The sequence below is a fragment of the Vanessa cardui genome, chromosome 8, assembly GCF_905220365.1.
Source record: "Vanessa cardui chromosome 8, ilVanCard2.1, whole genome shotgun sequence".
NCBI lineage: Eukaryota > Metazoa > Arthropoda > Insecta > Lepidoptera > Nymphalidae > Vanessa > Vanessa cardui.
Window position 1 is genome coordinate 13,545,429 of NC_061130.1, and position 16,150 is coordinate 13,561,578.

At 34.7% G+C, this 16,150-nt stretch overlaps 1 protein-coding gene across 2 annotated transcripts; it reads left to right on the top strand.

Moving 5' to 3' along the window:
• The first annotated feature begins 1,248 nt into the window (after positions 1-1,248).
• Positions 1,249-4,546, top strand: LOC124531932. Of its 2 annotated transcripts, none has more exons than XM_047106511.1 (3): positions 1,249-1,606; positions 2,732-2,862; positions 4,324-4,546. In XM_047106511.1, the coding sequence occupies exons 1-3, from the start codon at positions 1,435-1,437 to the stop codon at positions 4,468-4,470; spliced, it is 450 nt and encodes a 149-aa protein (XP_046962467.1). In that variant the 5' UTR covers positions 1,249-1,434; the 3' UTR covers positions 4,471-4,546. The 2 variants fall into 2 exon arrangements, with proteins under 2 accessions (XP_046962467.1, XP_046962466.1); XM_047106510.1 differs by having other exon boundaries at positions 1,254-1,606; positions 2,729-2,862.
• The last annotated feature ends 11,604 nt before the right edge of the window (positions 4,547-16,150 follow it).

Here is a 16,150-nt window from a genome sequence, read left to right on the forward strand (position 1 = left end):
TAGTTTTCCATGTTGTCTGGGTGTTTGTAACGTCGTTGCTTCTGATTTTCAATAACACAAGTGCTTTAGCTTCTTACATTGGGAACAGAGTAATTTATGTGATGTTGTCCAATATTTATATAATGTATGTGCTGTTTGTACAATGATCGTATGGTGATCGACCTTATTATTGACTTATTCAATAATAAATTACAAACATTTCGTAAACAGATATTTTTTTAGTGTGATAAAATCGATGTGTAAGATTTTTAAAAAAATAGTATATTTTTATTGTTTCCGAGTGCAATCAAGTTTAATTCGTTAAATATTTACTGTAAATATTTATAATGTACGTAAATAATACAAAAAGGTCAACAACGATGTAGGTTCTCACGATTTAGGGTCTAAGACCGGCAACAAGAATGTTGATCTTGCGCCACAACTGAATGCTTAGTCAATAACGATACAGGCACTTCACAACACCTTTTTTTATAATCTGAGTAAGGCATATACAACAACAACAGCCTGTAAATTCCCACTGCTGGGCTAAAGGTCTCTTCTCCCTTTAGGGAGAAGGTTTGGAACATATTCCACCACGCTGTTCCTATGCGGGTTGGTGGAGTGGAGTAAGGCATACTAATCCCAAAACAATTTTACTGTTTAAATAGTATATAATATTGATCTTTGCCCGTATAAGTCATAAGTCTAGAGGGCTACAATATCTATAGCAATAATCAATCGAGTCACAGTTTACTTGGTGATAGGGCTTTGTGAAAGCCCGCATGGGTAGGTACCACCTACTCATCTGTTATTCTACCGCCAAATAACAGTATTCAGTATTGTTGTGTTCCGGTTTGAAGGGTGATTGAGCCAGTGTAACTACTGGCACGAAGGACATAACATCTTAGTTCCCAAGGTTGGTGGCACATTGACGATGTAAGGAATAGTTAATATTTCTTACAGCTTCATTGTCTATGGGTGATGGTGACCACTAACCATCAGGTATCCTATATGCTCGTCCGCCAACCTATACCATAAAAAAGTTGATTTCACAATCAAGTGTCTATTATAGTAGTTTAATAAAATTATCGAACCCAGAAAAAGATTTACTCTGACTATAAAATAATCTCAATTAAATACTATTTATTGATATAATAATATATAATTAAATATAGTTTTTGTATACAATAAATCTGTGCAACATTATTATCAACGCTAAGAGGTCAATTCCACGATAGTCTCTTAACATATGCGACGATTGATTATATCACAGTTCCATTCGAGAAATAGTATTGAATACTAATTATGATGTTCGCGCAATGATTTTTATAGTTTCCGTATTACCGTCTTTGAACTTGATAACCCAGCATAAGCAATATTATTGTTTCGAATGATATAATCTGTGCGAGCTATAACTTTAATGTATTAGGACCAACCGGTCATAAATACAAAGTGATGTTTTTAATATTCGTTGTTTTAAGTACTGTGGTTGTTAATATATGTGGTGATAATTCATTTTTTGATTATCGTGATGATGAATTAGATAACATTTTCGATGATATACTCAATGGTTACGACACGAATATTGATTCTGATGAAAGATATGACGTTAGAAATGAAGTTCGAGGTAATATAAATTTGATTTGTAATATTATGATATTATAAGATATAGTACGGCACAACTTAGATGTAGCATCGACAAAATGCGTAAAACCTATCACATCCGAATTGAGTACGCTAACCCAAATTTTTCAAAATTTCTCATGTTATTCACAGGATGATCTTTGCACAAACGTAATAATTTGTAATATCATATGACCTATGATATTCGTCATTTTGACACGTCGATTAACATGCACTTGCTTTCTCTGACGCGAGAATCTATAGCGACGAATAGCGTCGAATGGAGCGATATGGAGCTATTTCTATTGGTTGTGTAAATCGGTACTAATCGGTTTTATTTTCATTCCCTTGCGTTTTCCGATGCTACATCTAATTCGTGTCATACTATACCTACTTCATGATTTTTAGTTTATATCCCATTAAGAGTTATCGAATTATAATCTTATTATTTTTAGTTTACAATTAATTTCGGTCTCGGCGGTGAAGGAAGCCACAGTAATGTAGGTAAATAGTAAAAAGTATTACGAATGCAAGCTGTCGTTGTTTCAAACTCGTATAGTTACCCTTCAAATTATTTCATTGAAATACAGATTAATTAATAGTTGAAACCTGCGAGTGTCAGGTGAAGATCTATCTGATCTACTATCCCGTGTAGTTTAACGTTCCACAAGAGGATAGTTCAATAACTCAGTGGAATATTTACTACACTTGCTTACTACTGGTTGTAAAATAATAACGATTTAATTCACACAGAATTTACATACAAAGTAAAAAAAAAGTAACATCCTGTAAATTTCCCACTGCTGAGATAAAGCCTCCTCTTCCATTAAGGAGAGGGTTTGGAACACACATGTGGCAGAATTTCGATGAAATGCACATGCAGGTTTCCTCACGATGTATTCCTTCACCGCCGAGAACGAGATGAATTATAAACGCAATCATCGGTTAAGATTCACGAGTTCTAACCACTGGGCCATCTCAGCTCAGAATTTAAATACAGTGAACATAAATTTTTCAAACTATAACTGTAGCAGTGATCTCTCCAGACAATCGTTAGAAAGTTGCTAATACTTTAAGTAAAGTTGAAAATGATCATATGTTGTGTTATATCCTTGATATTTTTCAGAAGAACAGCCCCAATTATCAAACGGCATATGGAAATGCGGCCATTGTACGGATATAGACGAATCGAAACTGATATATACTGATACTTTAGATTTGGATACGAATTACGATGATAATTTTGGAATGGAATTACAGGTATCAAGTCATATATGTTAATTATTTATTTTAAAGTAGTGTAGTATTTACAATGCGGCTTTATTGTCACCTAGGTATATGGCTTAGTCTATACATATAATAAAATTGGAGTCTGTTTGTTATATTAAAATAGCCCTTTTTGACTCAATGCATATTTATAGAGACGGTACATATACAATTTTTTTTTTACGATTCCTGTCCGTCTGTCTATATGTTTGTTCCGGCTTAATTTTGGAGCGGATGGATCGATTTTGACGGGACTTACACTGGCGGATAACTGATATAATAAGGAATAACTTAGGTTACAATTTTTTTGTTCAATTAAAACAAGGTCACGGTCACAGCTAGTTATAGAATAAAAATCAAAGAATTTCGAACGATATAGTTTCATTGTTTATTATTATGCGAATATATTACACAACATTATATGTACTTATTCCCTTTTTATTATTGTTTTCAAGCTCTTTCTATTGAAATATTGTGAAACGAAAAAAAAGAAGTATTTTCATTAATCTACCACGATCTTTTTGAAATTTATCTTCAAATTTATCAAATGAGCAACGAATTTAGCAGAATTTTACAAAAAAAAAACCTTTATGACTTAGTTCGTTAGTGGGATTGCCCTTTCTGATAAATGAGTTTCCGGCCACTTTACAGGCGGATGTGACGCTTACGTGATCAATTGACAAAGGCTCTAAGGATAGGGTAGTACCATTGACCCCATTAACTCATTGGTAGGGGTTTTGTGCAAGCCTTTTTGAGTAGATGCCGCCTACTCATCAGATTTTCTCGTACCAAACAGAAATAATTAGCACTGTTGTGTTCCAATAATCGAGCCAGTGTAAGTAAAGGTACAAGGGACATAACTTTTAATACCCAAGGCCGGCGTCGCATTGGCGATGTAAAGAATGAGTAATTTTACTCACAGCGCTAATGTCTATGGGTGATAACTTGACACCAGATGGACCATATATAACATTAAGGAACTCTAGAGAAATCACTAATATTTGTTTATTCAACATCAGCCTGTAAATTTCCCACTGCTGGGCTAAGGCAGGAGGCCTTCCTATCGAAGGTTTGGAACATACTCCATCACGCTGTTCCAATGCGGGTTCATGAAATACATATGTGGCAGAATTTCTATATAATTAGACACATGCAGGTTTCCTCGCGATTTCACCGCCGAGTACGAGATGATTTATAAACACAAATTAAACACATGAATATTAAGTGGTGCTTGCCTGGGTTTGAATTCGCAATCATCGGTTAAGATGCACGCGTTCTAACCACTGGGCCATCTCGGCTCGTCCGATAGAGTTTTGTATGCAGAGAAAAAAAAGATTTCATAATTTTCACCAACAACGTTTAAGGAGGCATTCCTCTCAACAAAAATGTCGACGAAGCCGTGATCGGAGACTAGTTATGAATAGCAAAAAGCAATAAAATATCATTTGTTTTCAGATTGGATTTTCAGTAAAGGATATGCGTTGTATTACGATACTAGCGTTAGAGAATTTTGTACGTCGAGTATCAGGCGCATGCGCAGGGGAAGAAGTCACTTTAAGTCTTACCAAAAGAGGTCACGTCGAAGTGAACATTTATAATTAATTATAGAATTATAACTCGCGTCGAGAGGATAACATGAGAATAATTTATCATCAATAAAGTAGAGTAACATACACTATCTGATCTGAGATTCATTGAAATATTACAAAGATTAAGTAAATAAACGGTACATATATACAATAAGGATATTAAAAAAACACAAACCTTTAACTATATTACAACAACAACAATAACAACAGCCTGTAAATTCCCACTGCTGGGCTAAGGCCTCCTCTCCCTTTGAGGAGGTTTCGAACATATTCCACCACGCTGTTCCAATGCTGGTTGGTGGAATACACGTGTGGTAGAATTTCTATGAAATTTGTCACATGCAGGTTTTCTCAAGATGATTTCCTTCATCGCTGAGAGATAAATTATAAAGACAAATTAAGCACATGAATCAGCGGTGCTTACCTGGGTTTCAACCCGCAATCACGGGTTAAGCACGTGTTCTAACCACTGGGCCATCTCGACTCCATAACTATGTTATTTTAACAATATCTCTGTTTAATTTATATAAAATACTTTCTTAATAAAAAATGGAGAAGGTGACTACATGATAGTAGATGAAGCAAAAAGAAGTGTATATTAGGGGTTGATTGGGGGACGAAATTTTCTAAAAAAAAATCGAAATGATGAAACAGATTTCAGTTTATGTGAATGAGTTTAAGTAAGATTATCAAGTTTTATTTAATCTACATCTCCTCAAGTGGTGAAACTTAGGCTGAAAATTGGGTGTTTTTTAAAGTTAGAAATATAAAAGTCACTGTTTAGAATTCCGTTAAAGATATCAAATACATTTAAATAAAACTAATTATAACGGATGAATCGCGTATATTAATTATTTTTAAACATCCCGACGTTTCGAGCACTTTGCAGTGTTCGTGGTCACGGGTAGACTAAGATGGTGATAAAATACTCAATCAGGCAAGTAAGAAATTATTATTACAACTCATCCGAGAACATCGATTTGACGCGCGACGGTTAACGGATCAAATTGACAACCTAAGTCAAGAACTCGAGTCGCGATTATCAAAAACAGATTGGCAAAAATGCAACGATTTTACCAATAAACGAGCCGCTACAAAATATAATAACTTAAAATTAAAACAAATAGAAAAGTTCGAAAAACTCAGCGGGGTAAAATCAAATTATAACAACTTCAATAATGGCAACACCGGGGAAATTCAAAAACCTGCGCGTACGTCACTTGTCAATCTGTCAAAACAAAGTTTAGATGAATCGACTGTTGCGGTATTAAATAAAGGCTTAAATTTTGCACCGGCTCCATCCAAAATACCGTTTGAAGACATTATTTGCAATGTGGAGGAGTGTCTTTTCAAAAATAACATCACAAAGGAAGACTCGGAAGCTATTCGACAGGACATCTCGAGTGTTTTACGTCGAAGCCGGCCACCGAAAAGAAACCTTACTCGTGATGAATCTATTGCTCTGAAGAACCTACGCAACAATAAAGACATTACAGTCCTCCGAGCAGATAAGGGAAACGCGACCGTTGTGATGGATACGTGTGATTATAACCAGAAAATTTCCGCGATTCTATCGGATGTTAAAACTTATAAAAAAGTAAATAAAGATCCTACAAATAATATTCTTAAAAAGACATCCGCGTTAATATCAAAACATCAAGAAAAATTAAATCTGGACAAAAAATCACTCGTGCCTACATGTGCAAAGCCGCCAAAACTGTATGGGTTACCTAAGATCCATAAAACTGGTGCTCCGCTGCGTCCTATTGGAAGCCAAATCGATACACCAACATATAGATTGGCTCAACACATAGCAAGGATATTATCACCCCTCCGAGGACACACTGCGGCCTATGTCAAGGATTCTTACCAGTTTGTTGGTGAAATCAAAGACCTTAAATTAACCAACAACGAGAAAATGGTTAGTTTTGATGTCCAATCATTGTTTACATGCTTACCCATACAAGACTGCATCGAAATTGTTAAGAGGAAGCTACAGACACACAACATGCCTATTGAATATGCAGAGCTGTTACATCACTGCCTCACATCAGGTTATTTATTGTGGAATGATGAATTCTATGTACAAGTTGACGGGGTAGCCATGGGTTCTCCAGTATCCCCCGTGGTCGCCGATTTGTTCATGGAAGACCTGGAGGAGAGGGCTCTTCGCTCCGGACCAATAACACCTAGGTTTTATAAACGGTACGTAGATGACACTTTCACAATATTACCTAGTGATCTGACATCTGCATTTTTAGTACATCTTAATTCTATAAATAAAAACATTCAATTTACTATGGAATTAGAGGCAAATAATTCTTTAGCTTTCCTTGATATCCTTATTATCAAGAATCCTGATAATACATTAAGTCACACAGTTTATAGGAAACCCACACACACCAACAAATACCTCAATGGTGACTCGCACCACCACCCTAGTCAGTTAGCTACCGTTGGCAAATCTTTGTTTCAGAGAGCCCACCATCTCTGCGATGCTGAACACCTAGAGGACGAGCTACGTCAGGTCAAGCTTGCACTCCATCAGAACAAGCTGCCCGTGCCTCGCCAGCATCGCAGAAGCCGTATCAAGCCACCCACAGTTGAGCGACAACCTGCATTTCTACCATATGTGAAGGGAGTTACAGACAGGATTGGCAACATCTTGAAGCGAGCTTCGATAAAAACCGTTTACAAGCCTCATAAGAAAGTGAGCCAGTTCTTGAAATCTATCAAGAGTAATATCCCTTTACAAACTGCAGGAGTATATAAACTCGAATGTGAGTGTGGTTTATCTTACATAGGCCAAACAAAGAGAAGCATCGGTACCAGGGTCAAGGAACATATAGGAGATGTCAAAAATAGGCGTTCTTCAAAGTCTGCAGTCTGTGAACATGCTCTGGATAAACCTAACCATTTTATCCGATTTGATAAACCACAGATCCTCGCTAGAGAACACAGATTCATTCCTAGAATGATACGCGAGGCTATTGAAATTCAAAAACATCCCAACTTCAATAGAGAAGATGTTTGGAGACTTTCTAACACCTGGGATCCACTTATTAAAAATTTAAAATCCCAAATCCAACAGACTGCAAGACCTAAAGATACAGTTAGTGCCTTCTGCGTGCAACCGGAACGTTACTCAAGATATCAATTGAGAAATCGTTGGCGGTAGTTGTTAATAATATTTCCTTTGTTCTTCAAATAGACAAATGTCATCTTAGTCTACCCGTGACCACGAACACTGCAAAGTGCTCGAAACGTCGGGATGTTTAAAAATAATTAATATACGCGATTCATCCGTTATAATTAGTTTTATTTAAATGTGTAATAATCGCGAAAATTTAAGACAACATTATATCAAATACAGGTTTTTTTTTAAAACATTTTATGTCAGATGATGAAATATGGGGTGAAAATTTATACGTAAATAGATTTTGGAAATCACTCTGTAGGCTTCTCTTTGTGAGTTAAAAGTAGACGATTCGATGCTTTTGAAAATCCCACCCCAAAGAGGTATGAAAATTTGTATGGAAGTTATTCATTTACGAAATTACAATGGAAATTGGTATATAAGTGATACTATTACCAAAATCTCGTGTCATTCATAGTGACGTTAGTGTAGCATTAATAAAACATCAATTACCGGAATATATATTAACGTGTAAACATAGTTATAATTTAATAGCAAGATTTATACATGTTAGTTACTTATTCTGTTTTTTCATTTCTAATTATATAAAACCTCCTACGTGAAATTGGCAGAATCATTTGCGCCTAATCCAGGAAAGAACACGCCACAATAAAAAAATAATCCGGAACCGTTCTTTCATTAAGCATAAATACTAAAGCAAAGACGAATACAATTGCGATAAGCTATAGCGTTTAAAATCTGAATCAGCAAATGCAAGGAATTAAATAAATATTGTCACAACTGAATCCGCGAAAAAGGTTGATTGTTGAGTCGGAATAAAGCATCTATACACCAACGGACACTTTATCTTAGATTATTTTTACGAAGTATAAAATTTTGGCAACACTTGGCCACTAATTAAAAGTATAACTTTCACTCACATTTAAATAAAGAAGACCCGTTTATTTGAGTTTCTTTTTAGAGCAGCACTCTACATATAAATATAATCTAAGTAATTTCTATAATAACTATTTGACTTTGTGCAAGCCCGTCTGGGTAGGTACCACCCACTCATCAATTATACTACCGCATAATAACAGTACTCTGTGTTGCTGTGTTCCGATTTGAAGGGTGAGTGAGCCAGTGTAACTACAGGCACAAGGGACATAACATCTTAGTTCCCAAGGTTGGTGGCATATTGACGATGTAAGGAATAGTTAATATTTCTTACTGCGTCATTGTCTATGGGTGATGTTGACCACTTACCATCAGGTGGTCCATATGCTCATCCGCCAAGCTATAACATAAAAAAAAGAAAACAACGGCTTCACTCACGTTTTAGGGTTTTGGTTGTCATGTGTTAGGAAAAAAGTAGCCAAGTGGAGTTAAAATTTTCTTCATAACGAATTTCATGAAATTCAGTTCAGCGGCCTGGTAGTGAAAGAGCGGCAGATAGTCAGACAGATAGAGTTACTTTCACATTTATAATATTAGAGATGTTTTACAAAAAATCATGGTGTATTAGTGAAATTTGTAACAACATAAATGAATAAATAAATATTGGACAACATCACATACATTACTCTGATCCCAATCTAAGTAGCTAAAGCACTTGTGTTATGGAAAATCAAAAGTAACGACGGTACCACAAACACCCAGACCCAAGACAACATAGAAAACTAATGAATTTTCTACATCGACTCGGCCGGGAATCGAACCAGGGACCTCGGAGTGGTGTACCCAAGAAAACCTGTGTACACACGACCACGGAGGAGGAATATAATTGTAACATTTTTTTTTTTAAAGCAAAGTGAATATTTGTCCGTCCCAATGTTACGCTTTTAAGTCTTAACTCAAATATCACAACTGAAATTTTGTATACTGTATTGTACATAATATTTTGTATTTCGTATTGTATGTTCAGAAAAGCTGGTGTCAGATTAGATTAAAATAGCGACAGGAGTAGATCAATTCTACTACCCACCTGTCAATTTTAAACTTGGAATCAAGCTGTGTTTATGATATTTTGAGCAATTCCAAAATATTATAAAAACAAATTGCCTGCAAAATATATACTTTCAATGCTTTTTTTTCAATCTATAGCAAAGTATGAGTATAATATCCGGGATGTTTGTTGTAGCGACAACATGAATATATTTCCGGTGACATCCATGCCAAGTAAGCGTGTATATATGTACTTTATTACGATTTATAGAGAAGCATTTCACTTCCACTACCTAGGACAATTAGATACTTTTGAATTGACATTTTATAAGATTGGAAAGCCGCCATGTCAAGTGGCCCAGGGTGACCTATCTTTCAAGCCCCGGGCGTCGGGTCAGTCCAACATAGACCCTACTCTAACATAGCCTTTAGAACTGTCAAATTATATATATAAAACTATTCAAATACAATGACAATTAAACATGAATTATACTAGTTAAATTAATTAAATAATAGGTGTCTAAATTATTTATTAAGAGAATAAGTATGTCCAAGAAGAATTTTTTTGTCAAGTATATACATAGGTTGACTGGTAAATGGATCGTCTGAAAGTAAGCTGCAAAAAGATATTGACGCTGTCAGAAATATTAATAATACTTTATAAAATCATTGTGTCACAAGCCTTAGGAACTAAGATGTTAACAGCCTTCAAATCGAAACACAACAATACCACATATACACAACACAACAATGCCGTTTTACAGTATATGATGAACAGAAACACCTACCTAGAAAGTTCTTTTTTCTCCCTCGAAAAAACGTTCACGTGAAATGAGCCTTATGTCGGAAACATGGGTGACGTATGGCGGATATTACCACTAATAAACCAGAGATACCCGTTCCGTCTATTGAGGGGATTCCCCGACGGTTGCCCCCCCCCCCTGTGTGGGCCTCAATGCTATAGAAGTTTTCGGGTATATAGAACCTAGTGACGCTGACGGTGAAAGTCGAATTTGCGCATAATGCTGACACCTTACCTCCACTCTTTGTCAGCGGAGACATTATCCTCAAGAACCCAGGCTTGCAATAAGTATGTAATTATTTATACATACATATATAATTCGTAGTGTATTTTAATACCAACTTATTCGAAATTTTATTTGGCAGAAATACATAAAGCTTCTATCAGTTTTTAATATAGGTTCGAGTACGCTCAAGAAAGTAGACACCTACTCAAATAATATATATTTTGTTACTTACTGTGTCTATGGGTGATAAAAAAATTCCTAATTCAAGTGAAGATCGAAATCTGACACGTTCTCACTTCTCCAACTCTTGCAGTTGACTGGTTTGACGAAATCTGAATGAGTTAACTTGTAAACTTAATGTATGTATTAGTCACTTCGAGAATCCTTTTTCATATATTATATAAAACACGTGTATATCTGAAGTGTTTTATAATGTATTAAAATTTGAGCTGTGGAAGTAGTGAGCTGGGCTGTGGGTTCAAGGGTTACGTATAATATGGAACACCATATAATTGTGGGGAATGTTTTGTACCTCAACATACTTTATGCTAAATTTCTTCACAAGCTTTATAATTTTTCTCATTCATATCCATAACAGTAAATATACATTTTGGTGTTTGTCTGGATTTGAATTTAGAATAATTTCATCAAATCGAATTTGATTGCGAAATTAAACACAACCATCGGTTCAGAATAGAAAATGTTCTGATATGAAAAGAACTGATGAAAGAAATTTCGCATGTGTCAATTGTGTTTCTTTACAAATATTCACTATAGCAAATAATCATATTCACGTATTCTTACAGAGTCATAAACATTCATAATTTAATTATGAATATACTGATGTTAAATTGTTTTTCTGGCTTCGTGTATGCCCATCTGGGTATGCCACCCACTCATCGGATATTCTACCGTCAAACAGCAGTACAATACAAAGTACAATAAGTGTCATTTTGTTCAGGCAATTAGGACATAACATCATAGTTCCCAAGATTAAGGGCGCACTTGCGATGTAGAGCATGGTTAATATTTCTTACAGCATCATTGTCTATGGGTGGTAGTGTCTACTTACCAACAGATGACCTATTTGTTAAACCTACATACCGACCTAAAAAGCTGAAAACTGTATAATATTCACATTCCCTGTTTTGAGACAATTTATAATATATACTCATTTATCTTGATGGCCCAAACACTAATAGGTATATTAGGGCTGATTATAATAAATTTAGTGAAAAAATCCTCTCGTTCTTAATATTGTTCTAGCAGCCATCCCCGGCTTCGTATGGATGGACTTAAGCTTTTATTCATATCTTGTTGCTTTTTTCCGATATGTTTAACATTTGACGTTCTATTTCAACTTATTTACGCAAAAACTATTTCTCTGTCTATTAGTAAAAACCGCCTGAAAATCCGTTAAATAGTTTTGGAGTTTAGCGCGAACATAGACATACAGGCTGGGAGATTTTGTTTTATAAAATGTAGTATTAACGAACGAAGTCTATATATCATGTCTAAAATAAAGTTGTGGCATCGCTTTACAATTTTCGATGCAAAGCGTTCGAGACAATATTACTCCTCGCATACGATGACATGAATTATTATACATAATAAAAAATACATAACAAAACACCACGTGGACTTTCTATATAATTTATTATTTACTCACAACAATGTATATCTAAATTAATTAACGAGATATTAGATAAAAAATAAGTTGGGTGCAAAATTATCATTAAATTATTTATAATGAGATTTAATGTTTTAAGACAGAAATCATTAACGTCTCATGACGCAACGCATTGCTCATTTTTACTATGGGTAAAATTAATAAATAAATAAATATGAGACAACATCACATACAATACTCTGATCTTAATGTGAGTAGCTAAAGCACTTGTGTTATGGAAAATCAGAAGTAACGACGGTACCACAAACATCCTGATCCGTAGAAAACTAATGATAATCTACATCGACTCGGCCGGGAATCGAACCCGGGACCTCGGAGTGGCGTATGAAAACCGGTATCATACATACCACTCGACCACGGAGGTCGTCGCAAAATTGATACAATTTTATCCCTACCATTTCTCCCCCTGTAGTTGCAAATTTTCTAAAATACGATAGTATTTTCCAAAATCCCAATTGAGCGATTATCGAACCCCCTCGTTTGGAGATCACGAGGTAATTTCCTTACACTATTAAATATACTACACCGTAAGCTTCAGTAGTAAATATAGTAGTAAGTAAAGTAATGAGCCTATAAATGTCCCACAGCTGGGGAACGCTTCGTCTAGATAAATAAAAATTTTAACAAAAAGAAACCGACTTCAAACAAAACACTAATTTAAAACAAATAAATATGCATTAAAAAGTAATAAAAATAATTGCGTATTGAACATTTTTTTTAGAGTAAGTAAAATGAAATGAAAAATATTAGACTACTTAAAAGTCGATTTACGTATTATGTATTATATAACGTAGTAACGAGAAGCACTACCTATAAAACAAAAAAAATATCCACCCAGTAAAAAGTTATGAGGTAACAAACATAAAAAAAATACAGACGAATTGATAACCTCCTCCTTTTTGAAGTAGGTTGAAAAGGCTCAAAGCTGATTCTCCAACGTTGTTCCAATTCTGATTAGTTGGAAAAATGGAGATGTTAATGAGTTATCACCTCACACTACACGTTTTCTCATGATATTTTTCTTCACAGCCGAGCACGGGATGAACAATAAACACGTGAAATATTTGTGTTGTGTGATTTAGGGACGGGTATAGCATTTATAGAGTCAAACAGTTTTACCTGTTTGTGTCCTGTGCAATCAAGGTGAAGGTTCCAAGGAAAAGTCCCCTTCTCGACCACTTAGGCTAATTAACTATGACGTCACCAACGTTAATTTTACTGGCAGTGTTGAATTTTCAGTAACCATCACAAAATTCGTTAGTTTTTTACAAAGTATCACCATCGGCAAACTGATTTTAGTTAGTCTGTGCGACCCGCGTTTTTTAAGCCAAAAAACAATATTGCGTTTTGAAATTGATATAATCGGAACCGCACTCACAAACAGCTGTCAAGCCGCCATTTGTATTTCGACTATTGAGCAACGTCGTTAATAAAGTTCATTTACCATTTAGACTGCATAAATTACATAAATATAACATGTTAAAATGAAAATTTAATTAACACGAGTCCATTAATTTTTTTTATAATCGTAATAATGATATATTTTTTTACGAAAAGTGTGAATAAAAAACGGTATAATTAAAAAATAGGTTGTTATGGTAATTTGTAATGTATTCATGAGTTTTAAGATCAAGTGGATATACTGTGACCTTATACACATCCTCAAATTTAATATAAAGTAACACTTAACATACTTAATGTGACGCTACAAAAAAAAAGTTTTGTTTTGTTAACTGTACCGTTTTTTTTTTTTGTTTTTCTGTTGCATGTATTAAGAGCAGCTCTCAGCGACTTACGAAATTATGTTCGCCTTAATGGCCTTAAAAGCGTAACCGCTTCGAGGAACGAGTACAGACACTTTTTTAAATCAAAGTCAAAGTTAAAACTTCACCTTGCCAACCGGAACACAGCAGTTGAGAACTGCTGAGTGGGTGGCACGTGACCAGAAATAACACAGACACAGACTCTTCTCACCAGCTATTAATATTTCTAATTTCATTTGAGGTTTGTTATTTGTTTTATATATATTTAATATAAGAAAGAACAACACCATGAAAAACTAATTATATTCAAAAAAAAAAATTAGTATAAAAGTATTAAGGGTAATGAATATTTTTTGGATTTAGAATCGGTATACACAAATGTGAGGCGAGTGGTTGAACTGCGTTGAATTTTCATGTACTTAATTTGTGTTTGTACTTTATCTTACATCGTCAATGCACTACTAACTTCGAAAACTAATATGTTATATTTGTAAATGTAAAGTGAGCAAGTGCTCACTCAACTTTCAAACATAACATAACAATACTAATCATTGCTGTTTTGCGAGTAATCGACGGGCGTTAACTATCCAGACAAAGTCATTTAGAGTTTTAATAACTATTATTAATTGACTTTTTTATGCTAAAAGTTGGCAGACAAGCATATGGGCCACCTGATGGTAAGTGGTCACCACCACCCATAGACAATAACGCTGTAAGAAATATTAACCATTTCTTACATTGCCAATGCGCCACCAACCTTGGGAAGTAAGATGTTATATTCCTTGTGTCTGTAGTTACACCGATTCACTTACTTTTTAAACAGGCCCACAACAATACTAAGTACTGTTGTTTAGTGGTAGAATATCTGATGAGTGGGTGGTGCCTAGACGGGCTTGCACAAGGCCCTACAATAATAATAATAATAATAAATAACTTTATTGCACACATAATACAATCAAAGAAAATCACACAGATACAGCAAGAAGCAAACTTAACACTAACATACAAAGCGTGCAAAGGGCGGTCTTATCACTGAACAGTGATCTCTACCAGACGACCCTAAAGAAAGAAGCTTGCAAACTCAACGGGCTAGTGCAAAATAAATCACAACAAAGCAATATAAATACACAATAAATATACATACATACATACATACAAACATACATACATACATACATACATACATACATACATACATACATACATAACAACTATATATACATACAGGTATAAGATATATACATATATAAAATAAATAAATAAAGTAAATGATATTGATAATAATTATGATTAACAAGATATAACACACATAGTACCTACAATTAATCACATAATTCATGTACCTAATACCTCCAAAAATAAAATAAAAGTTATGTTAAGGATAAGTAGAAGTTTTTAACGCGAGTTTTAAAAGTACATATTGATTGAGATTGTCTTATTTCAAATGGAAGAGAATTCCACAATCTAACTGCTTTTATTGTAAATGAATTAGAATACGATTGTGTTTTGCATAATGGCATGCTCAATTTATTGTCTTCTTGTGAACGTAGATTTATATTCGAGTAAAGATCAGCACGGAAGGAGAAACGTTCTTTTAAATAAAGAGGAGAGTAAGGGTTGAATAGAGTAGAGTATAGGAGAGAAACAGTATGCAGGTTGCGACGAAGCCCTACTGGGAGCCATCCGAGTTCAGAACGGAACTGCCCTACAACAAGAAGAAAAACTGTCAAAAAAAAACATTTCGGAATAAGAGCGCAGGCGTCATTAGTATAATTAAGTCATCTTTAGTTGCTCGTTAATTCGTCTTTATTACAAGGATAAACGGTAATATGTATATCCGCCAAGTTCACAGCAATTCTATCCTTTTAACGTAAGCATCATTTTCACGCCTCGCTCGTCGAGGCATCATTTAAGCGCCGCTTAGCCCTATTTTACTTTTATTTCGCGGCTTTAATGAAATTGGATGTTGAAAAGGGGAGGAAGTAATCTTGAACCTTTTATTCCGAAAAATAAAAGGTTACCTAAAATTTAATGCATGATTATACTTGAGTCCGCCGATATTCTTAACTTTGCCGTTTCGTAAAGTCAAATCGTTTGTAAAAAGTTCATTGGTAAAAAAGGCATATTATTCG

What these genes read in the sequence shown, in the direction of transcription:
- LOC124531932 (XM_047106510.1), top strand. Translation starts at nt 1,435, where the DNA reads ATGTTTTTAATATTCGTTGTTTTAAGTACTGTGGTTGTTAATATATGT. An exon ending in CGTTAGAAATGAAGTTCGAG is followed by an intron (nt 1,607 to 2,728) that starts GTAATATAAATT and finishes GATATTTTTCAG; the next exon opens with AAGAACAGCCCCAATTATCA. An exon ending in ATTTTGGAATGGAATTACAG is followed by an intron (nt 2,863 to 4,323) that starts GTATCAAGTCAT and finishes ATTTGTTTTCAG; the next exon opens with ATTGGATTTTCAGTAAAGGA.